At 37.5% G+C, this 26,598-nt stretch overlaps 1 protein-coding gene across 6 annotated transcripts in view; it reads left to right on the top strand.

Moving 5' to 3' along the window:
• Positions 1-26,598, top strand: part of LOC117164964 (membralin) — a 161,625-nt gene that overhangs the window by 17,315 nt on the left and 117,712 nt on the right. For 5 of the 6 annotated variants that reach the window (XR_013059633.1, XR_013059634.1, XM_076623007.1 and 2 more), the window contains exons 9-10: positions 97-180; positions 10,550-10,682. Coding sequence is in view for 4 of the 6 variants with exons in the window: in XM_076623007.1 (XP_076479122.1) it covers positions 97-180; positions 10,550-10,682 (217 nt within the window). In the remaining 2 variants the exon portion in view is untranslated. The remainder of the gene's footprint in view (positions 1-96; positions 181-10,549; positions 10,683-26,598) is intronic. The other variant, XM_033348406.2, reaches the window with a different exon arrangement.

The raw sequence follows: 26,598 nt of genomic DNA, 5'->3' as shown, positions 1-26,598 counted from the left end.
TTCGACTTAGAAAATATCAATGAGTCGAATAGCCATTTGCACGCACGGGATTGCCTATTTTTCACGTGAAATATACTTCTTTTCCCTTTGTTTCAGTGGATCTGCTTCAAATGTTGGAGTTCAACTTAACGATAACGTTTCCTGCTGCATCTCTGCTCACGGTGCTTCTGGCTCTTGTTGGTGAGTTGTATTTTCTTCTTTTGATTTTGTAGTCATTCCTTGAACTCACACCGAACTCATTTCTTGAGCTTATACGTTATTTCGTTGGTGGAAAATTATTGGTATTCAATATGAATTTCAATATAATCCAAAATAAAGTAGATTATCAATTTTTTTATCATTAATAAGGTAGTTTAGTAGTATTAGATAAAATATTTGGAAGCACATTTGGAAAGTTGCAATGCTTTCAGTAAATGATGCGAGTGCCTACAAGTAGAAAATTAGAAATACACTTATTTTTTATCATTTTATATAATGAACTTTACTTCCAAATTCTGTATTACCGATACTTGAAAGATTCTCTGGTTGACTTTCTGCTGACTAGAGAAATCTTTTTGAAAGGCAATTGAAATGTAATCCGTTGAATCGGCGATGCGTTAAGCTCTGCTCTAGCAATTGGAAGTTAGGAACGCGCGTGCCAGTATGGCGAAGGCGCAAAATATTAAAGGCTTTTTACTAAATCAGAGTCTCTCTCGGTTTCGTTCCCTCGCTGATACGACGTTAGCTCTGTTACAAAGCTGATTGGCCGGGACGGTTAACCCAGGATTCTGCATAAATTTCTGATGAAGGCGCAACAGTTGGGTAACCCGCTCGGAGCCCATTTAGTAACGGTGGCGGCGACGTCGGTGGTTTCCCTACCACTGCGACGCCCATTTCCATTTCAACCTGAATCTCCTCTTCACGCTTCGCATGTCCGTCAGCGCCATCCAATTGACCCGTATAAAGTGCGATATCGCTAATCCTCCAGTAAGGTTATTCAATGGTTTTCAAAATGCTGATCAAATGTAATATACAGAGGCTTTCAGCCTGCCGTCTTCCCTTCCGCCGCAATGAAATCCTTGTTTCGATTGAAAATATGTTTAAAAAAAAAATCGTGTTGAAAGGTTACGCTTTTAGCGGCGGAATTGTAGTCAGCTTCTTTATTCGATGCTGGTACACCAATCGCTTTCTTTCAGAAAAGATCTAGTCGATAAAGCGAAATGAATTTTCGCGAGAAGCGGTCAAGGTCCATTTCGCGACTCGCTTATGGTATATCACGGGGCCACCAGTTGCACGGCTGGTATCCGAGCAAAATGGCAACAGAAGTGGTAAATTTCCGGATTCGTACTGCAAGAACCGGTTGCACTATGGTTGTGTGTATATAAGGGGTTTACCAGTAGATGTTGAAGAAGGAAAGGAAGCCTTAGGGAAGTTGTTATCTGGAGTAATGGGTTCCGGTTCCTGTGTCGCTTCCTGCCGTCCATCCGTCATCCTACAGCTCTCTCTGGCGGATACTTGTAGGATTTCTCAGCTTTCTATATCTATGTGTATCCAGTTCACAGTTCTCTGTCCTTCTATTTATAGAATACATACCTATTACTTTTCTATCTCTCTTTTTCAGCAGAAAAAGACTATTCCATGTAGTATGTGTTTCTGCGGTAATGAACACCAAAAGAAAATTCAACTATATATATATATATAAGGTAGAAAATTTAGTATCATTGACTCGAACGTTCGAAATTATCTTCTTTCACGCTTGTTGCATCGTGCGTCACTCGACGATGAGCATTTCTCTCGAGATATGAAGAGAAAAATAAAAAGAAAAAATAAGCGTTCGAAAGATAATCATATCTTTAGTAGAATTTCGATTTAGATATTAGGCTGTGTTGGTAAAGCAATGATAAAGTAGCTTTAAAAATACTCCGTATAATCGTATTCTTCCTTTTTCCGCTTCTCTGCTTGCATTATATAATTCTCTCGATATTAAATGTTATTGACTTTTTTTCATTTATAGCAGCAATTCCAAGAAATTGATTATCATACAAGTATATTTTTCTATTATATGCTATCTTTTTTTCATGTCAATCTTCTGTGATTGTCCAACTCAGACGTGGAATATTTAATGCCGCCGGAAATAGTCAGCAAATAATTTCTCACAAGGAAAAGTCATTATAAAAGCCAATCCTTCTTTTGTCTTCTTCTTCTTTTTCTTATTCTTCTGAAATTCATTTAAAATACACACCCATTTAACGTTGTTTGAACGCAAGATAAAGCTAAGGGATTTTTTCTATTTCCTTTAAAATCATTAATTGTCCTTTTACCACAATTATCAATATTTAAAACTAGATTATTTTCTGAGACGGAAGTTATTAACAATATTTTACTGCAAATCAATTTTTTGAAAAATGCATTTGTTTCATTTACGTTACTCTTTCTAGTAAATCGACGCGACGACTTGATTTTATCTCTAATCAAATCACTGTTGACCTTTATATACGTACGCTTATACGAGTCGAGTTTGCGTAGCTTTTGTATCGATCTCTTTAAAATTTCCGTAGTTCCATTCGTCGTTCACGGTTGTTGCGTTCATGATTTTGTCGCGACCGGTGCGTATCATCATCGGTGTGAATTCGCGTGAAATCGAGCACGCGTCGCGCGGCATTTGGCGTCAGGAATGACTACGAAGACGATTTTGCATAATGGAACGTCAAAGAACGGAGTTACCGGCGCCCCTGCGTATCAGTGACGCATGATCGACCACCTAACATGCTGTAAACACGTTTTCAGCCACGGTCGAAACATGTTGCACTCGCTGCTGTTTCGTTTATCTGCTTACGACCCCGTCGAAACTGCTTTCCCTCTAACCGTATCGTGGTACAAGTATGTCAGGGGACATTTTCGAATCGCTAACACGTGTTTCGCCAAAGATATATATCACTGTCGTTTTCGGGGGATTGGTTATCTAATTGATCCGTTATCTGTCGTTATATCGCACTTGGTTAACCTTTCTATCAACACGGTCCTTATTCACAGAAAAGTAATCGTACTGTTAGGATTTTAAATTTGAATAGAAAGATTCTATTAGGACATTTAATGCTGTGGGCGACATGTGAATCTCCTTATACTTTACGCGTGGCGTGTAACGTGTTTAACTCGTGTTAAGAAGTTTCTACAAAAATTGGGTTAGATCATAATGTTTAGAAATAAACGTAAATTCTTGCTATTGTGCTTTTTCACCGAATGTCGGATCAACAAAAATGATGTTATCATAACTGGATGTAATATGGCCTATATCTCAGCACAAACATCATTTAACATCCGTTCGTTCAATTTCTGCGCAGAATTTGATAAGGAATACGATCTTGTTCTTGTATTGCAACACTTTTGATTTACCGTGGGAATAATGTAGATTATATTGAAAGCAAATGCGGTCAAAGGAGATAGAAACAGAGAAATCGAGCATAGCGTATATTTGCTTTACCTGGAATATATGTAGGCGTATTGTGCATATGTTTCGAGCTTCGTGAACATGAGCAGATCAATGACGCTTTGTATGTTGATTCAACTATCTAACCCTAACAACTTGCTCTGTAACTATTGCTCAACTCCAGATTCCATGGCGCATTTCCACCGGATGTGGAGAGATGAGATGCCGTATGGTTACATATATAGATACCAAATCTGCTTTCAGAAGCAGCAACTGTACTGCTAAATTATCAATCATAAATACAATAGATTTTCGACAACGTTAATCTACAATCGTCGCTGCAAAACATTTGGTATATTTACTAATTTAAGAAATCATTCCTATAACATCTTTCAGAAAAATTGTACAGTCGTCAGATTTCGATAAAAGAGTATCGTTATTTATTATTCGAAACATTCATATATGCAAGATAAAAAGAGAAACTATTGTATTAATATTGTAAAGGATGTAATATATTTTCAAATATCATTAGAGTAATAAAGAAGTAAATTGATATGGGTTAATTCAATTTCGATCATTTTTATGGCATATTGGCGAAAAATGCGTTTTGGCCCCATTTCACTTTGATTAGGGACAAGTGCGTCCAATCCCAGATACCATCAAGCTCAAGTACGCTCAGTATGTTCGGTCAGCAGGAAATATTATGTCCATCAGGTTCTAGATGTTCAACCCTGTTCTGGTAGTTCGCACGAAATTAGTGTCGGCTAGGCTTTGTTCGACGCCGATGACACGTAAGCGACGGTCGTGGAGAGCTGACCACTGATCAACCACATTATTAGCAGTTGTTCCTGCAGAAACGACGTAACTGTGCGCCGTTTCGTTTTCAATCTCATCGAACACGAATTGACTAAGGTTTACTCAACTTACTACGCAATGTTGTAACATTCCTGAATAAGAAGTGCGGATTGGTCTTTTCAGAAGAGTAGAATTAGTTTTCGAAAAGTTCGGGTGCCGTAACAAATTTAGTATTCAATTAATTTCTCACGGTATGTTAGTCATTTTTACAAATATAACTATTATTTAGGAACGAATATTATATATTTATTGTCTGTCATCTTGTCGATGGTTTAAAGTTAAAAGAAAAAACAATTCCGAATGTAACGATAAACATCGGAATTTTGAAGTTTGTTGACATCGATGTTCATGTATGATCGATCGGTATCACCGTTTCATGCGCATAGGTGCAAGACCGTGTAAAACGTATGCGTCGTGCACAAATACGTATGTACGTGTCATATGTGTCACCAACTGTACATCTATCTATCTTGTCAATCACGATCGTGAATTAATTTTGATTCAGAGAATCGTTCGTGGAATCGAACGTGGTAGAAATGATAATTATGCCACGGTTACAATACGCTAAACATGTAATTCATTCGTTCGGAAGAGAGTCCTTTTTCGGTTTGTTATGCTTTTTCCATTTTGTAAATGTGAACTTGACTCGTCCTTTGTCTACAGAGTGTATCTTTTATAGAATGTTTCAGTGACCGGTATTACATCCATTTATACAGGATTAAGTTACATTGTCATTGTTTTAATTAGCTATATTACTATTCTTGGAAGAAGAATATGTTGCGCAAGAACGTAAAACGGAACAGTGGAGCTTGTTCCAAGATTTACAATTGGAACCTTTTGTAATTGATATATTTGTTTAATTAATATGTTTGAAAGAACGCGTATTAACTATAACGTCAAACGCGATACATATTACGCTATTGTCTTTCAATCAGCTTAATAATAGGATTCCGCGATTAATAAAAAATTACTTATTACTTGCATTATTACGTTTTATATTACACAACGAAAAAAGATATTGGATATTATACACTTTTATGCACGATATCGATAATTAGTTCAGTATTTCGAAAATATTTAAAAATTCCGTTTAGCAATGCTTGTACCTTGTAATTGCCATAATTTTGCTTATCTTCTTTTCCTGATACGTAAGTCATTGCCATTAACGCGAACGCGGTTCACCGACCCACCTATGTGTTAAGACTCTCTTTGCTCAGAAGTCAATGAACCATATGTGGGTTAAGGTAGTTTTCATTCAACGATTTATGACTCATAACTTTTTGCTTACAGATAATTGACTTACTGCGTCGTACGCTTGCTGCGCATGCAGAGTAATCAACTTAATTAAATAGATTTTCGCGCTTACTTTCCTAACTATTTCTTTAACAATATAAATTTCCTACATGAATAGACAATCATACTTTGAAATTGTTTTAATGGGAAAGAAGGAAACCAACATATTGTTTCGGTTTATGGTAACATTGATCCAGGCATTTCACGAAATTGCTATTACCTATTGCGAATACAAGACTTTATTTTCCATTTTCCATCCGTGAGAAGCTATTTTACTTGAAACTATATAGTTGACACGAGCTGCATACGTGCATCCTCTATCGGCGAATACGCGTACGCATACTGACACTCATACTATTTCAAATGCATCGAGTTTATGATCATATTTATTGACAATTGGATAGGAGCTGGAAAAAACTGTGTTATATGTGATATTTCATTTAATTTCCCTTTATTTTATTTTCCTTCCTAGATATAGGTATCTATACCTCAAACATTTTGAAACGCAAAAAGACACTTTATTAATTCTGACATGCTCGAATCTTTTTTGCAATGTTTTTCAAATGATTGTAATTTTTCCTTTATTCTTAATATTTTCCTTTTTCCTTTATTATTTAATTGAACCTGTCGATGAAATTTTATGTCTCTGTTAGATAGTTTTCTAGAAATTAGAAAATAAAAATGGGAGGAACAAAGGTAGCGGGAGATTTTAGCATGCAATTAAAGCGAAACGTATTTGTATAGGTTGCGTAAATGTTGAATCCTCCGTTAACAATATCCAGTGATCCCCATTCGTTGTTGTCATTTCTGTCGAAACACGGAGAAATTTTTCTCAAATAACGAGACGGATCCCCTTGATCGGTTTTTTCGTAGTGGAAAAATGCTGGCGACATAAATTGGACCGTTCCCCGTGCAATTTCACCGTCGCGCGAGATTATCGAGCGTTCGTCGTAGTTGCTCGAGGAATTTTAACGTCTTTATAAAAGCGAAGAGCAAGAGGGAAATGTCGAAGCCGTAGTTCTGCCGCACACTTGTCCAAGGGCCTGCGCCAACGGGCTTACCAAGCTGAGGTAATGTCCAGCTAGTATGCATTTAAACGAGTACATTATCCGTGCATTATCCGGCGTTAAGATCATTTCGGCCTAGACACTCTATGTAACTGATTCATGCGTCTTCAAGTTGTTATCCAAATAATGATATTTGCGACATTGATCGTCCATTGCACATCATCATCCGCTCTCTTGAAAATCTCCAAAAAAAATTTCTTTTTTTTTGTTGACTTATACGTAAAAATTGTACCAATGAAGGTACTAATTTTTACATATACCCTTTGCAAAAAATTCTATTTTTTTCAAACGTATTATAATTTTTATGATTTTAGTAAGATATATGTAAAAATTATACCATTGTTGCGTATAATACGCGTTATTATCAGCCTGGCATGGCTTCTTTCGATTTCCATCGCCGCCTACGTACATTGGGATATGTTCCATATTGGCATTTTCAACAGCAATTAGCACATTTGTCAGACTGTGACATTTAATATCCAATTATGTTCATTGTTCATCGGGGCTGTCGATAGATATTCGATGATTGAACACGTATAATTATATTGCTTACTTGAATGTCATTAATATGTTTCGCGTGCAGATATTGTTTAACGCATCTTACGCTTACGGGTTAATGAACCATGTTCGATATTCCAATCGAATTTTCACTTTGAAATTCCGATTCCCACAATTTGAATAATGGACAGTTCCATTACGATTTTAAATTATTTTTTCCATTTGCTCAATCGTATATTTTATTTCATAATATTTAAAAAGATTCTACATGGACGTTTCAAGAATTGGAATTGATGTCACAACTATTTTCCATCCTTGAAGACTACGTTTTACAAGAAAATTAAATATTAGGTTGTTCCAAAAGTTTCTTTCATTTTATAAAAAAATAATAAATGCACAACTTTTTTTCTCTATATTATTTTATCGAATTATGTATGATTTTTGTCCCAATAGAACAAAATGGCACCATAAAAATAAACCTAATAAAAAATCATGTTTTCAAAAAATTTGCACTTGATCTTAGTTCGTGACAGTATTTTCATTCATCACTGTACAAAATAATTTTGTCGACGTATAATTTTCCGCTCCTATGTTATTTCTATGACAAACGTTACACGTTGCGTGTTCGTCGATTTGTCGTGTACATTTGGAGTGTAAACTGTTGGCAGGATACTCGTTAGCATTCTCTTCGTGTTGTTTTCTTCTTGTTTTGTCGCGCAGTGTCCGATCAAGAAACTAATTATCCGAGGTCGCCCTCGTACTCCATGAACCATTCATCCTTTTCGTTGTGAAGTGCCTTCATCCCGGTTGCCAGCGTGCTCCGCTACCTTTTGTCCAATATATACCAGGCGTCTTCTCTCCTTCGCCTAATATCGGTTTAACGTGTATTTTGAAAACCGATGTCAAGCCCCCCAAGATCGAGTGCCTAGTTTCTTCGGGTACGTCAGCCCAAACAGACCAGAGATAATTACGCGATCGTACTGCTTTTCTTTAGATATTCCTCTTCTCTATTTGTTTCAGCGTATCATTCTGTTCAATTGCTTAGGATAGATATTTATTATCTAAGATCGATTCTTCAAGCTGAATCTCCTACATTTCTGATTCCGTTGAAAAATATATCATAAACGACGTGCCACCAAAAGTAAAGATTTCTAATAATGGAAATAAAGTACACACGCTTTTAGCATTTCAAGAATTAATTGGACTTTGCCAATCGGTTTAATATTCACATCAAATCTCTAGTTTGTTATTATTATGGTTTCGTTCACCGTGTGTTATTATTACCTGAAATACACAATACATTATAATGAATACATCCACGTGATTTATCCGTTGAACGATGACGTTAATATACGGTTTATGTATATTACTCGTAGTTGGCGACAATTTTGTAAGAAACGGGAATATAATGGATGTTCGCGATTTTGGTGATGTTGAAAATATGAAACGACAGTGATTAATCGATTCTAATAAAAATGTAATATAGCAGAAAAATATTGCAATTCGAATCTAATCTAAAACATAGATTACTATGAAGTTGTCCTTAAAAGTTTGGTAAGATAACTAATTGACTGCGTTCGCGTTCGCTCTCGTATGTCGTGAATTAATCGAGGAAATATCGTGTCGATTTTTCAACGGAAAACTTTCAACGTTGTCATTAATCAACGTTGGAACGTTATATTTCAGGTTGGTCATTTTGCACTTTCGTGACCTGGCCACGACACACCCTAGGATACTTTTATTATTTCCGCTCAGTCCCGGGGGGGGGGGGTCATATCGTTACAATTCATTAGGAAACACGCTAGCTGTACAACATTGTTCTATACTTTCCTCGAAATACATTAACTTTATTCTATACCTATACTATATGATTCAGTGATCCAATCAAAAATACTATACGTTAATATGTTGATTACTTGCATTGTAAATTGTATCTCAATACTTTTTAATTTTAACACAACAATATTTATAAGCACGTCCGATATTTTTGTAGCTACGAACCGAGAGAAAATTTATATTAAATTTCTAGAAAGTTTTCAACGAAGGTTTCAGCGTTCCTTTGCGTTTTTATAGCTGTTTGAGTTAAAATTATATTGAAAAATTCAAAGACTCGCAATTAAAATTTCAGTCTTAAATTTTAGACTCTTTTTTTGTATCTATTTTGGGAGATGTAAATTCAAAGAATTTTTCCGCAACAGTTTGCACGAAATATCATAGAAAATTGCACGTTATTTTTTAGTTCTCGTGCATTTCGTGAAACAACGCTTACGGACGATTCGATAGTAGACTCTTTGATTATCGCGCGGGAACGTTTGGCTCATCTTATGACAAATTGTTGCAAATCTATTGGTTGTTATCTTATGTACCTTTGCGTTATGGCTTTTGGTTGACAGCTATTCAAATCGAATTTCTATTTTCTTAACCACGTCCGATTTCTGATTATTAGAGCACTATTAAACGTTGTTAGTCTAAAAAGAAAAAAAAAAGAAAAAAAAGAAAAAAAAAAGAAAAAAAAAAGAAATCCTCGTCAAATTGTTTTCGGTTTGAGACCCCTGATTTTCGTTTACGGATAGTTTGACGAAGAGAATCGAATTTGTTGTTGTTGTTGTTTCAAACGGAATAACTTAGTCGATGTTTCAACCGATAAGTGAGATTTAACGTTCAACGCCTGGGAAACAATAAAAACGGCTGGCGGAACGGTAGTGAATGTATTGTTTTAACGGTATAATGGTCCATGGGGGTCGGTATTAAATTTACATGGGCAGAGGTTTTGTACAGCGTGCCGCGAACTTTTAATTGTGCGGAAACTATTCGATTAATAGGACGGGCCTGTGGGTTCGATAGCGAACGAATGCCGGTATCGATTGCCATGAAGTTGTTTCGCTATTTCTACAAAGCTCCCTCGAACGTTTTCTCTTCTCCTCTTTCGCCTTTTCGTTGCTCTGTTCCGCAAATTAATAATCCCAGTTGTTTATGCGGCCCTCGATAGCCGAAGCAACACGGCTTCGAAAAACATCGTACAACCCGGTCTTAGTAAATCTCATGGACAAAGAAAATTTCCTGTCCACCTCGTTTTCCCGAATCTCCTCTTTCGTTCGAATTAAATTTTCAAACGCAGCTGCTTCAATTAACGACTACGCGCCAAAGGGAAAAGGGAAGAACACGTTTGTCGGAAGGATTTACTTGAAAATGTTCGCAGATATAATTGTCGTTACATTATTCGAGGAACGAACGGCGTTCGTTATGTATCGGAAGTACGATTTAACTTCGATAATTGGTTAAAATTAGTTTTAAACGAAAATCGTATCTTGCTTTTGTTGGAATGGTCGTTGGACTACCTCTCTTCTTTTCACAAATGTAATTGATTGACTATTCTATGACTATTCTATGCTATGAGTAATTCATTCAAAAATAAATTATTCTGTTTCAGGAATGGAAGCGATCATGTCAGAATTCTTTAACGATACCACGACTGCGTTTTACATCATATTGATCGTTTGGATCGCTGATCAGTACGATGCTATTTGCTGTCACACACCGGTTACAAAAAGACACTGGTTACGGTGAGTTTTGATCTGTTTGTAGCTATCGAATCACTTGCGCTAAAATTCCTATTTTGCTTAGTAATAAACACAGTTGTTTGCAACCCTTAACTTTAACTTTTCCTCTAACAGGAATATTGCTTAAAATAATATGTATAAAATAGTAAGAATCTAATCTTTAGTTATATCTTTTAAGTATAGAAAGATACATGCAGTAGAATTGCCAATAATCCAGTACGCTAGGGACTTGATTAACGCAAAATTATTGAATTATATCTGTGTAATTTGGTAAAAATTGGAAAACCAATATTAAAAACAGTCATGATTAATAGAATAAATTCTTACGGTAATTTTTATCCTATTTTTATGAAAATAATATCAATAGATTGCTGAGGTAATTCTAATAAAAATACGACTAAACTCATAAATCAGACTATTCGGATAAATTGTTAATAGCGTTGTTTTGCGACCAACATCCTACAATTTTATTTTTGCTAGGATTATCAAGAAAACATAGGAAATTCCTGTTCAAATATTATTCGTCTTACTCGTCATGGAGAGCACGGTTATAACGAGTTCATTCGTAGAAGTCTCAGGGGTCGTTATACATCCCGTCCTTTTTAGATTGGGACAGAGATGATCGAAGGAGCATTTAATTAAAAAGGATTAAGCTGTATTAAGTAGCGAGTCAGTCGTAGTTCTGGGCATATCGGCAGACCTCGCCTTTTCTCTTTATCCTGGCCCGTGCACCTCCGGCTAAAACTGAAACGATCAAAGTATCTACTCTGTCTCAGAGTAGCCTTTGTTGGATGACGATAAAACGCCTTGCCTGCCTTGTCACAGTAACTTTACGAGAGGACCAACAGGAGTTTAATATACAACGCGTTTGCGAATTAAAAAAGAACGAGCCGTTGATGCTTTTGTATGCTTGAAACTACGTACCGAGGAAAGTTGAACAAAGCCTTGCCAGGACATATGGATACTTTATTAAATTACGTTTCAACTGAATTCTTCCTTCGACTTATTAAAAATTATTTTCTTATTTTTTTGATGCCCTAATCTCAAAATCATCAATTGATCGATGAAAACTGATCAATTCGATTATATCGATTAATAATGGCAATAATTATAGTAATTGCTACTCCTTAGTTTGTATGTAGAAGGAATCAATTAAAACCTTTCTACATATAAACAAATCAAAATTTCACATAGTTACAGAGGATTTAAATATCTTTCTGACATTCTGAGAAATACCGATCTATATTTCTTAATGAAACAATTAGGCCGGTATTCGCATATGTTACCAGATTTCTGTATAATTGAGGACGATTGCGTATACCTTCGGTAATTATTGCTGTTTATTGATTAGCATGGAATGCGTAGATCTCGAGCGCGGTATGTGCAGAGAAATCCTGATTAAACAGTGCGGTCTATGGCAGCCTACGAAGTGTATCATCCGTATGTTCATGCAGGTCGTAGGTCGTTTGCTCATTCCTGCTACGTGGTCCTCGTGGTTATTAAACTCGATTTGTCTTTCGCATTGGTTTGATTGTCACTCCATTGCCATAAATACTTTCGATCAACCTAGATTTGGCAAATTGTCGCGTTCGACCATTCGCCGTTCCGTCGGTGGTTGTGTGCGGATGTCAAAGCCGGATCAGGATGAAATCCCTCGCGTAAGAGGTATCGAGTTTTACGCTCGATGTGCCTTACCAGCGGTAAGAGAGAGAGAGAGAGAGAGAGAGAGAGAGAGAGAGAGAGAGAGAGAGAGAGAGAGAGAGAGAAGCACGATGTAATTTCCTTAGACTGACAAAGGTATAGGACGGAACATTAGGGACATTAGACGGCGATTAAACAAAATTGTCGCCGGTTGCTTGGGATGTTTGAACAGATTGGTGACGCGCAAGTAAACGGTCACCGAAATTGCTCGCGGGTAGGAGATGACATGTTTAAAGCGGAACATTTTAAATGATCGTGGAAGTTTGAGAAATCAAGTTGGTTGGAACAAGGAAGTTCCGATCAAACAGGGAGCAATTGAGAATGATAAATTCCAGAATAAAATTCTATAAAATTGTTGAAATTAGGAAATATATCGAGGAAAATGTTATATGAGTAATTAATAAATTTGTTGAAGAACAGTTTTTTCACAGACCAAAGAAATTTAGCTCTGAAAGGATTAAATTTTATTTATAATACAATTGTGTAGTGCATTGATTATTCGGTTGGCAGTTGAAATTAGTATTTGCATTTTTATGCAAGTAAATTGTGTTTAATGAATAAGGCAGTCAATTCCAAAGGGGCAAAAATTAAGCAGACATTCGATTAACCCATGTCTATCATTCTTCGGAAAGGATCGTTGCAAGGTTTTATTATATTTTGACATTTGTGTAGCATTGTACGAATTACTTAATGCGTTGGATTTAGATTTCGAATAAAGAGAAAATTATATGTACATTGTTTCAAAAATATCAGTAAGAAGAAAATTCAGATATATCTGGATTAATATGTTATTCAGAACGGAACATAAAGGAGACATTCTTTTATTCGCTACATCTTAATTTTTGGAATATATTTTCCGATCAGCTTAGTTTAACCTCGGCGTTGATTTAGTTGGTAACAAGCGTGGAAAGGGCATAGATCTAAACGGCTTTACTCTCTGGCGAAACATGGTCGTAAGGACAGTTAGGTTTCCTTTAGGTAGGTTCGAGGTTAGACACGCAGCATTAGAACAACCGGTGTTAGACAACAATTAAGCAGATCTGACGGTGGTAATACTCCTGTAGTACCGCTTCCAAGTACCAGAATTATGTGTTGCATTGTGTTCAGTCTACGTCGTTGGCTGCGAGATTTACTCTAGATCGACTTTAATTGCATAAACAAGATTCGTTCGACGAACAGGGTAATCGGCTTCTTTTTATCCGTGCAAGTTAGTTTTCTCAAAACGAAGGAAAAGTACTTGGTTCGATCTCTTTTCCGTGCCAGAGCTATTTCGCTCGAGCTTCAACTCGGATCGGTTTTTGTCACGTAAACCAAATAGATTTAATGAACGGTGATGGCCCCTTTTAGAAAAATTGGCTTTTTAAAGGCGAATGAGCGCTGTCTCAAGATTCCTTCCTTTTAGAATTTAGATAAATATAAAGTTCGTGTTAATCTAATGCATTCTTTTATTAGTAATTAAAGTACATATAAATAAGTACGTAAATAAGTGACGGTTTGATCATTTAATTTATACTAAATTTTTAATAAAATGGCGTGTTTCATACGTTGAACGAATAATTTCTACACCTGTGAAAATTATATATGACGATAGCAAGTATGTCGTAATAACAAGTATATTGTTCGAAAATGGTGATGAAAGTAACCGTGGGCTGATCCGATTAACCGCAAAGCGTTTTCTATCCGAAGTCATTTCTATCGACCAGATGTAAGCGTGGTTCAATTTACTGCTCTACGATCTTCAGTTCTTAGAGTTCTGGTTGCCTGACTTTGGGTTACGATAGGTATGCAACTATGTAACACCGAACACCCTCGACCGACTGTTTCTACGGGTCATCCGCTTTTAATTAGAAACTCGACTTCCGCTTACACGTGGTTTATCCGATACTTCGTGTTCGGTTCCCGTCTCTATTCTCCCATCATTCGTAATCCAAAGCCTTTATCGGTGGGAACATGGATCGAAACGAAGAACATGATTAATGCAAAGATCTACGATAGTTTGATTTGTTAAAATTTTAAAGTTAAAAGTTATTTTACAGGTTAAAAGATTCGTCAGTACACAAAAATGATTAACTCCTTAACTATAAACTTTTTTTTATTTGTTTTTACTGCTGTGAAAGGAAAAGAATCGCATCGTACAAACAATTTCTCATTTTGTTTTTAAATTAGCGAAGTCTCGTATACATGAACATCATGATATGGATCTTCGATTTGTTTTGAATATCTTTTGGGCTACGCGATGCATAAAAAATTTTCTTGCAAATTTGTCCGACTCTCTTGCGTATACTTTTACTACGGATCAGAATGAAACTCTGGAAGTGAAATCAATGCTGTGCAGTACAGTAACGTTTCGTTCGTTCACACGCTGGAAATCGCTAGCGATACGAAAGAATAGACATTGCCGGAAGGCAAAAGCTGCTGAAAGTTCAGTGATTGCCATACTTGATATCTGTTGCTCGTGGAATTGGGTATTTTCACGTGTTTCTTACTCTTTTTACATACCACATACGTAGACACCTAAATACTTACGAACAATATTTTTTTTTCCCAATTTCTACAAGTAAAGAATCCTTTGGTTGTATCGTAAAAATAGAACGAGTAATTTTTTATTAACCCTTTAGAAATCCGAATATGCGAAATGACTTTATACAGATTGTTTGGACGATAAAGATTGTGAGCTTGCTTTCATTCCCATAGCATGAACGTAGTTAATTGTATCATATAGTAATGATATTTAAAATTATTACACTTCTTTGTGGCAATACGTAGACAGATGCTTATGAACGATATCTATCGATATCGAACCGTTCACAACGTTTGAATACGACATACATTTACTGATTGTCATAAGAACCAATCTGCGATGAGCTTGTTTTAAAGACTGGAGGATAAATGCAATCGAGCAATTGGTTTCACAGGCTCGGCCTGTTAAAACCTCAACCCCGGTAGTAAGAGTTTCATTCATTTGTTCAAGGGAAAGGGTCACTGTTCGTAGTCTAGCCAGCATGCACGTTGTATGTTGTCGAAAACAATTAGAAAAGTGCTTTGTTGAAGCGTTTCAGGGTGCGTGGTGTCCGATAATACGGATTTGGTGTTTGACTTCTGAAATCGAGATGAAAGAAGTGGTCCGTTTAACAGATTTAAATCTCTAATAATTGACGAACAACAATGTTCGAACCCCGTGATCGTCAATGTAAAAAGAAAATCGGTCGTTGTGTTGAAACATAAAAGTAACAGAGAAAATCTGCTAATTTGAAACGTATTGGAAAATTTTTCAAGTCGGAACAAAGATGATATATCGAAAAGAAAAATGGAAATATTTTAATTTTTTTATGTTACACGACGCAAAATGCTAGAAAATCCTGGTTATGTTCAATTTATGATAATTCTGTCAGGATGAACAGGAAAGCAAGCACGTTTCACTTTCGCACAAATATTTGTTGCCTCGAAAAGCAATCGAAATTAATATCGCAATTCGTTAATGATTATTTTGTAATTTCCCTTCGTGCGCGTTTCATCGCATGTCTAGCGTACATGTTTTTCATGCAAAGCGCAAATTAATATAGTTTCCGTGTAATGGTCGAGCAAATAATTTCAGAGAGGGGTCGAGTATAAATCGTGCATAATTAACGACGAAACGTATTTTTAATTTAACTCGGCCGGAACATTTTATTCTTTCCGGCGGTTTTAGTGTATTCTATGCTCTCTCCTCCTCTGCCCATATTATCTTCCGCCGCCGTGAATCTCTTAATTATTTTTCTCGCTTGTTTTCACACGCGAGCAGCTTTTTTACGCTTCTTTTTCACGGTTATGAAAACCGGGTAGTGAAAAAATTATTACGATGTGATTTTACGTTTCTTCGTGAATATTAAATTACGTCTATATATAAGAACGTTGGAGCGGTGCCATTTGATAAAGTTTGAAGTCGCGAAACTGAAAATATGTATTTTTATTGGATGTTTAAAACTCGATAACCCAGATAATCCACCCCGTGTGTAGCACGTACGTACGTTTCAAAATGAGAATTACGCGAGATCCATTACAAAGAATTAGGATGAGCTAGTGGGCGACGAGTATGATTGATGCGAGGGCGTGGATGCTCTCGGATTACCGAGTGAATTGTCATTGCCAATAGTATTCAAATATTATGATCCATAGGGGTTTGATGTACACAAATATTTGTGTTTTCCCCATTTAGGGGAATTACCAAAATTGTACCATATTTTAGTTTCATTGCAATTTTTGTATCATTTTCTTCGTAAACTTTTGTTTGAATATATACTATTCTAAAATATCATTTTAAATAAATATAATCATAAAATATCATTTTAAATAAATGAGAGTAATTTCATCTAGATACATAGTTTGTGGGCGACATTTAAATTGCTTTAGAAAAAGAGAAGAAAATGCCTCGTCCATTTCCATTGAATTAAATTACTATCACCGTATTCCGAAGTGGAATCAAGATTTGTTTTTCTCTTTTTTACTTACATATATCGTTCTTTTCATGCTGTTCGAATGTATTTGCTTCCAGTTGATATGAACAACGACGGAATAGTTAGGGAAAGAAAGATGAGAGAGAGAGAGAGAGAGAGAGAGAGAGAGAACGCGACCTGGAAGTCTTAGTTTCACGATACGCGATGGTGTTAGGTCGTCGCCAGGGGTGTGCACTTTACTTTCAATCCGTAACGTGGGTCTGGATTCTCAGCGGTTCGTAGATAACGCACGTTCAGTCCCATTTGAGCCTAGAAGGGCTGTCTTTTCCTTCAGCATTCTGCTTGGCTGACTTATCCGACCTTGTGTGCACATACAGGCACGGGTGTCTCTTCTTTTCAAGCTGAATTCGTGTAAATAGCTACATTAGCTCGAATAATGATCTAATGTAATAATTTAATACTTTCGCTCGTCATTGACTACTCTGGTGACGCTTGAGGATTAACGATTGTATTTAGCAGAGCGATTAACATCGTAGGAAGTTTAAAATTGGACCAAAAATTTATTAGGTATGTAGTATGTAAATTGGTTTAATGATTTTAGATCATTAAATTTTCATGCGTATGAGGTTATTTTAAATTCAAGTATTTTCCCGTCTTGTGTAATTTTAAAGAAATACAATTGTTGTTTATGTAATTTTACTTAAACGAAGTTGCATGATGAAAATTATTCCGATGATTTAGTTTATTTTACATGATACATAGATAAAATTTTGATTTCGTTTAAAGAGGCATCGAGCCAATGTACATACTTGATAGTTTGTCTATGATCTTTCCATTATTGTATATTTTATGCGAAATGTTTGTTGAAGTTCGTTCGCGTTTTGAAGTAGAAAACAAAATTTTGTAAGATATTTCGCATCTAATTTATATTTGGTATTATAAGCATGGCAAAATAATCGTAAAAGTGTTTTTTAGTAGTTTACTGAATATTTGCAAATTGTTCCCAGAGCAATTTGTTGAATAATATTAAATTCAAAAGGAAATTCATTAGCGTAGCTGTGTATTTACGAGCAACTTTCCAGTTACAACGCAGGTTGTGATAATGATCGTGATATTTAAGACTACGTTAAAATTTAATAACTTAATATAAGCGTCATTTCTGCTCTGCTCAGATTTTCTAAATAGTTCGTCGAGTTATCAGTGTATATGTGCAACTTCCTTAGTTCTAATTTATATTTCGAGACAAGATGGTACTAAATTTTGACCTCACGCAGCTATAATTCCATTGTACTTTCTAACTTTGGGTAACAGCGTTCTTAATGCCAACGAGAATTGCTTGCTAAAATTCTTCATACTTTCGCTATATTTGCATAGTTTGTTGCGAGATAAAATGGAAATAGATTGTTCCAAAATCTTCTTCAACGTTCGAAACGTTAATTCTTAGTTGGCGAAGTTTACCTTTAGATTTGACCTTTACGAGCAACTTGGTTGCTTAGTTTATTGATACCTAATTCGTATGGGCCTTACCAAAGAATTTACTTTGACATATTAGATTACTACCGTAAGTATACTTGCGGAAAAGCGGTGACCCAACGCTTGAAAGTATCGGCAAAAAACGGCATTGCCGAATCGACTCGAATCGAATTGAATCGTATTGAATCCAGTTGAATGAGATCGTATCGAATTGAGTCGAGTCGACTCGAGTCGAATCGAATCGAATCGATTTTCAATCCGGGCACTGGAGTTCCGACGGTGTACGTCGCGTCACGTCATTTCCGTTTCATTCTACTTGTCCTGTATTTACATTTCGCTAGCGGCGAATTAACCCTACGAAAGGCATCGTTCTCTCGCAGGAGCTAGTATCCTGTCGCCGCGGGTGCCTCGTCGGTGGGTGTCGTGTCGGTGGGTGCCATTACTGGCGTCGACGCCACGCGTGTGTCGCCACGGCTCGCAAGTGGCGCGTCGAGTGCTTACAATCAGCTGGGCTTGTCCGCAAATAACACCGGAGGATGATTATGATTGAATAAGGCCCGTAATTGAGGCTATTGAGCAATTATATAAATAACAAGCACACACCACGGACACCGACAGCCAGCAGAAGCTTATAGACGGAACACGGGCCCCATAAACGCATACCACGAGTGCGACTGGTGGACAGCCTGGGGTGTTATTTCAGTATGATGGGGAGAGAGTGGCACGGGGGTATGGCTCGTTCTACGGGGGATGGTTCTCCCTTTCTCTCTTTATCGTTCTCCCCTGGCCTGGTTGTCGAGGCAGGAGCGCCAGCCGAGTTGCCTGGAAAATTACAGTGCAAACATAACCTGCACCTATATGTATACCGCGTGCCCTCGGCACATCGCGTTGCTGCGTTAGTGTATACGCCGTTAGGCGGGGCCGGTGATCTCGAATTCCCTTCCTTTTGCCTCTCCACCATCGAACTCTTATCATTTTAACTACCAACCTCCGCGATCAGTTCGATCTCTTGACGCTGTTCCAAACAGAATCATGAATATTGTCAAGCTAAAATAAGTCTCCGAAAATTGATCGTAACACCGTTCTTTCATTTGCGGAAAAGACTATAAGGTTGATGTTCCAGAGTGGTCGAAGAAGGGAGAGATTGAAGTTTAATCCTTAACGGTAGAGCTTGCCGAAAGGTAGCTGGAGTGTGATTAATTTCTTATGAGGGATGAAAAATGAGATTCGAGTGTCTGCTGTTTAATGAACGTTGTACGATCTACAAGGTTGCTGGTTTTTAATTCCAATGGGTATGAGATCGCGTTTCGCTTGTTTGGGATTGTACGAAGGTTCGAGCGAAGTAATAAGTATCGCCATCGCGTTAACAGACTATCGAGAGATCTTTTTTATATTTTGTTGGAACGCGTAAATCGATAAATAATAGTTCTTATTTAACTAGTGCGAATTACGTGCGATTCCGAATGGTGTTAACTAGTATGTAGCTATGCAGTTGTTTTCAAACCACTCACGCACGTTTACTCGGATTATGTATTTAAACGCGATGTTTTCATCTTATCTCCTCGTGTTGGAAAATATCCTGTTTGTTGATTGAATTGTGTTTAAATATTTTTAAAAGCTTTGCAACACGAATATGTAGAAATTCAGAGAAACAAGATTAAGGTAACAATTTCAAAATACGATAGAATAATATTTGATAACACCTATTTATTTAAAGCTTTATATTTCGACAGGTATTTCTTGTTTTTTACCACTTAACTATACCTGTTAACTATCTAAAAAATATTCACAATCTAAAAGATAATCTTTCTTTCTATATACTCTTTCTATATTTGCTCCGATATATTTCATGTTTAATGTTCAATATTACTCCTATATACATTTTAAACGTAATTCGCTAGAATTCTTATACATTATTTCATCTTTCCCAGTGAAAATTTTTTGAACATTGCTCGTTCTCTTATTCGAGCAAAGAGGGCAACATCGCAAGAACCTATAATTACTTTCCACCAACCTCTGATGTTTACCTCCTAGAGGTGGACTTCGGAAGGAAATGGCAAGGGATGAAGCTCGATACACACGGAGTTGGCGTTTTAATCAGGGTGTCGCGTTCGTCTCGGGTATCTAGGATAGGACGGTGATACGGGATGCATGGAAGCAGAGAAGCGTCAGACAGGCGCCAGCCAGGACGGTGTTCTGGCTCCGACGCTGACGGAACCAAGAGCTGACTTCATTTTCCACAGATCGCCCTTTCGCATTCCGTCTATATACGATCGGTCAACGCTTTTGTCCACGCGACAGGGTGCCGAAACACCCTCCACAGGGGGTTCCTTTTACCTCTAGACGTATGGATTTACGTCTTACCCCGCTACGAAGATCGATAGCTCTGGATATGAAACCGATATCGACGCGTGCGAAAAATTCTCCTAACAAGGATACCATCTTCGGACCCCTTGTTTAGGAATTTTCAGCTTGCCCAACAGAAATCCTCGTCGTTCGCGTTCTGACATTATTTTTCTTGTCTCTTTCTACCTTTCCCTTTTCTTCAAAATGCTTAATTTAAATAGCGTTAAACGTCATTTGTTTATCTGTTTTATTGATTGTCCTTTTCGATCCACGTTTTTGCGACAACGTTAATTTCTGTTTGATTTATTCTTTCGAATTAAAATTTGAAAAATATGTATTGCCATCGCCCAAACGCAAATCGATTCGTGTAGTCTTGGAACGAAGATGAACGATGTAACAGAACACGATAGCTGGAAATTCTTTTTTATAAACCCGTGGAAGATTTAGTAAGTTTAGTCGCAATTCGATAACGTTTTATTTGTCGTGGAATTTGAATTATTCAATGCTGCGGATATACCATTATGCAGAAGGTGTTGGGTATAGTGCTGTTTTCCCGAAACGAAAACGTAGGTACGTTATTTACCGCACAGGACACATGATTAATCGTAAACAGTGGATAGAAAATTAGTCCCCCTAAGATAATTAGCTAACATAATTAATTTTCTTGACTACCGGCAGCATGGTTTGGAATACCAAACAGGAACTGCTGGTTATGTTCAGAAAAATGCTTTGTCTAAAGAGAGGAATAGTAATCGATCTTATGTTACTTGCTTCGTTACTCTGAGTTCTGTCGACGAAACGTTAACATAGCGTACATTGATATCTACCACAATATTTGTCAATCAATTTCCTAATCAAATCGATTGATATAAAATTTCAAAATTTTTGAATTTGAGGAAGCAACGAACTGGTTTTCGAATACATTTCAACGGTGGTTCTTAATATAAAGTAATTCGCAAAATAGCATTCGTAATGTATTACAAAAAAGGAAAGATTGTAAGTGTGAGGGATTATATACATAGTTGCATCTTTGTTTGTAATTTCATTTTGAACAAATTGAAAATCGTCTGGTGCAAATCGCGAGTTTTTCGCACGATAACTATGTCGGAGAAATTGAATTTTTTCGAGGCGTATTATAATTCACATCCCAACACGAAATTCCGGCGACATTGAAAAGATGAATATTGTCTTAAGGAGCGAATGTGTTAAACGTAGTTGTACGGAAGAATATCCGATCTCGAGCCTTCCGCTGGGATACGCTTATAAAATTAAGGGATAATGAGAATTAACGAGGATGATAACAATCTGCACACAACGATATTTTCTTCGCGTTATCGAGGCAACGTCGCTGAAGGGAAGGCCTCGAAATGAATATAGATTCGCAGTGTTTTAACTCGGTATAAGGGTCGAGAACGAGAAAGTATGCGCATTAGCCTGTAAAATAATGTCGAGGAACTAATCATTAGCAGTTCCCTTACTCTTTTTTCGACTTAGTTTTGACAGTGTATAACCAATTGCTTATTTGCTATGTAATCGACTTTACGAACGAGAGTCAACAAATGCAGAACCAACCAAGTAAATGGTCATTGGAAATGAAATTTGTTCATATTCTCGATTACGTTCGATTACGCCAATTTTCTCACTTTTCTTTTCGTTTACTTTTCGACACGCCTCTTGTTTATAAGAATATCGAGCACAGTAATTTGATCACTCTCAAAAGTTCCACGTACTTGTCAGCTAGCGCAGTCTGGCTATTCGGGACTCGTGAAGCACCCTCGATGGCTCCTGTGCTCTAAGCACCCTTCGTCACTTTTCTGAAAATCTTTAACCGCTCTTAACTCCTTCCTCTTTTAGCAACTTTTTAATACGGTCCGTGGCAGCTGAAAATACCCAAGACAAGTCGAGTATGTGTCTTTTTTCCTCAGTCGAGGAACGTACACGCGGTAATCCAAAGTCGTTAATATTGAAATATTAATATCGCCGGGGCAACCTCCGCGAAGTGCAAATATCATTTCGAAGAGCGAGCCGGGACAAAATGAAACAGGCGAAACGGACGGAATATTCTGTAACAAATTAACTTGGACCGGTACCGGACCCGGGGAGAGAGGATCGATCCGCAGCGATATCGCTAAATTTTATGAACCGTTTCGCGGAGTTTTAATATTTCATTCGCCTACAACGCTTGTCCAGTGCTTTTAAAGCGGCGATCATTTGATTTCCGTTTTCGGTAACGCCGAATATCATCGCGAGGAATTAAGACGATTATCGAAATAATTTTATAACGTTTACTGGTAAATACCGTACCATAGATTTATGAGCTCGTTTGTTCTGGATCACGGCTACCGTGCCCCACCGAAATGTTCAAATAAAAGTGGTTAGCACATAATAAAATGCGAACGATGCTCTTAAATTTCTGTTATGCACGCGAACATTTGGGAAATCAAGCTTGATTCGAGCGAGAACGTTCATGGGATTTTTGGGCAAGCATAGGTTGTCTCTTTAATGTTTAATTAATCCTAAATAAGTGGAATATACGTTCGCCGATAAATATCTCATTTGACAAGCCCCCGGGTATCGCGTCTGTTTAAAGTACCGCCAATGGAAAGAGTATTCGTCGAAACACATATTGCCAGTGTGCCTGCATATTTAATTTCGTGTGTCATCAAAAGCATCGGCTCGGTAGAAGTTTGGAAATGCACGCGGCCCCGGACCAAGTTTTACGACATCGTCAAAATGAAATTCCTGTTTATTCATGGTATGCGTAATTCAAAATGGCATCGCTCCCATCGCGAGAAGACTATAAATGTTCATCGCGAGATACATTTTCATGCGTCTACAAGACGTATGCCATCGTCCCTAAGATTTAGAACACTCATTTTAAACAGAGACAATCATTCTGAAAAATATTGTTGCACTCGGGAACCATGGCCTGCCGTTCGAGCACTTTTATTCATACTAAAATTATCAATCTTTATCACGTACCTAAATATACATGTTATAGATAGAATATTGTAATTAAAGTGATAAATAAAGCTGAAAATAAAGGAGCGCATATACATATGTACTCGTGTTTTTAGCTCGATCGAGGACAACGTTAATTCTGTCGAAAGCACCTGCGTAATATCAATTTTATATTGAAGCAATGGAAAGAATATACCGCACTGTGTAAATAATAGAATGTTTGAATAGCGAAATATTTGGGTAATAGAGATTACTATCGTATTGAATTGTTTGAGAAGATTTTATCGTTTTTGACAATCGATATTAAATTCTATGGAGTATTAAGTTGGATTGAAAAAGGATTATCCATTACGAGCGTTTAGCAAATAGCAAAGTACCGAATCCGAGAAGATATTGGTCCTAGTTAAACGCAGCAATTAAACAGAAAAATCCACGATTGGTTAATGGGAAATGTATCATTTTTCAATGAGACAACGTTAGGCTTTACAAATTACGACAACGTGCGTAAATAAGTATCCTGTATAAATAACTTAAATCGTCAGAACATTACCGAACAAAACTCGTTAATCGTTATTTTTGATATTTGATATTAAATCTATATACCTAGAAAAAGATATTACAATTTAATCGATATCTAGATCGATTGCAATTCTTGCTTTCTCTGCTTTATAAAACTAACGTATAATGTTACGGAGGAACGTCATGTTCCTTTACATCTGGTTTTTGATATCACACGTCCGTGTGTAATGTTTAAAATCATAGGTTTGTATTCGTACAGACCGCTCGCGCAAGGATTCATTATATTAAAAATCGCACGTGGTCAAACAAAGAGAAAACAAACCAGCGGATAATACAATACGCGCGCGCAAACAAGCAGGGAACCTACTGTACAAAAGTTTCGTGATGTTTGTGTTGTCGCTCGTGATCCATCTCTCATCACCTTGTGTATATTTTTATCAATTTTATTTCTGTGCCACATACGATTCGTTCTATATGCGTAAGTAATGAAAATAATAATGCGTTCAAATGCGTCTAAACGAATTAAAGCGGCAAATTAGGAGCTGTTGTTGCAAAGCAATTTTGGAAATTAAAGTCATAGAATTCTATCTCGAATAATTTTTCTAGTAATCTCCGATTCTGTTATATCGGAATATATACTTACCCTCTTTTAAAAGAATATCAAACTTAGAAAATCAACAGAAATGGGCTTATCATATTCTCCCCGTGTGATTTTCTTGTAGATAAATAAAAAGAATTCACGCGAAAGCTTTCCTTCCACCGCTGCACACACTTATTTCTCTCGTAGCCCCTTACCCCACCTTAAAATCCAAAGTCTACACGTGTACATTTTCCTGTTAAACATCGTCCTGCTATACCTCCAGAGGAAGACGAAATCTTACCGTGCGAACAGCAGCACTGGTTAAATAAATAAAAGAAGGAAGGAAGGAATGGAATGGAATGAAACGAAACGAAACGGAAGCCATTAGCAGAGGCGGAAGCAGCGGTGGATGCGAAAAGCGGCCTGCAAATCTACCGTGGAGGAATTTCGTGATGTTCCGTGTTGCTCGCGCGATTCGTCTCTCATCATCTCGTTTATATTTTTATCACGTCTATTTCCATCCATCCTTTGGGATTCTGTGTACGTAGTATTACGTGTCCCGGCACCGTCTCCTCTCGACCTAGCTATGGCCATATACCCGTTTCAAAACCGTGACGTCGTGTCGGATCGCGTTTCTAGCGCGAGCGTGTACGCGCCGTATAGGCACTCATTTGTGTACCTGAAATTCCTGCAAATCCTCGGGAATCTGGTTCGCTGCGCAAAAGGCACGCAACGACGTATTCGCTCGATCGCAGAACAAACGTTTGCCACCCCGTCGGTTCATGCATGGACAATTTCATTACCTGTATCGGGGGCTTGGTGACGCTGGTCTGGTGGTTGCGATGGCGGAAGCGAGAGGCACGGAGGGTGCGGGGAGATCTGATGTGGGTGGCTCGACCAGTGGGTGGCGCTCGGTTGGCGAGTGCGGCGGCGTGTGCAGGCGAAACTACACTATTAAATGGTGTCCTGACGGGCGCCAGTTAGGTGCACCGGGGTATGGCCCATTCTCGTCGTGTCACTCTGAATCTATTTGCATAGTAATGGCGCCGTGCTTCCCTTTCCTCCTCCACCCTCCGGCTCGCCACCCTTTAACGTATAAATACCGATACGGAAGCTTTTCAGCCGAAGAAGTTCTCGCCATGGTTCCTTCATATTGCCGGATATACCAAAGTTTCTCCTAATTCCTTGATATTTGCTCTTCCATAGTTACGCGATGTTTTTTTCCAATTTCTTTAGTCACGGAGCAGAAAATTTTATGTTCGCCACGAATCACATATCGTTAGCGTTTACTTGCGATTTAATTGGAAAAAGTTCGATCGAAATTTATAGATTAGAGTATATGATTTATATTATGTATCCATAAAATTACTGCGAAGAATTAGTTCGCTAGTTGTAGCGTTAAAATATTCAGTAACGTATCGTATACGCGTTTGACACGAGTGTAATTGAAATCGTGAAATTCATTCATTACGTAAATTCATATAAGTGTTAATGTTGCTGATAATTAGGAGGTTATTGCGAACCAGCTCCGGTGTTTCATCGGTTAGAAGACAGTCAAGAGACAGAGTTAAAGCTTACTCGAGCAATGAGTCGCGACCCCCAATTATTCGTTATAATTCTAATTATCTCGCATACTCCGAAAATCCGCAATTCTCCGTATCAGATATCCATGGAAATGTATCTCGAGACGGAGTTCGCGATAATTAGGAGCTTGCTCGGAAGCGTAAGACGATTACGACACTACCATACCGTAGACATCGACGACGATGAATACGATGAACGGGGTGAAAAGTGGTTGCTGGGTTGGCGGGAGGAAAGAAGGACTAGGAGGATGTCTGCTGCTTTCCATTAGAAGAATAATAAACTATAACCGATATCTACTGCTTCCTAGGAAACAGGCAACTCT

Source organism: Bombus vancouverensis, chromosome 12 (genome assembly GCF_051014615.1).
Source record: "Bombus vancouverensis nearcticus chromosome 12, iyBomVanc1_principal, whole genome shotgun sequence".
Lineage (NCBI taxonomy): Eukaryota > Metazoa > Arthropoda > Insecta > Hymenoptera > Apidae > Bombus > Bombus vancouverensis.
This window is presented reverse-complemented; position numbering and strand designations above follow the sequence as displayed.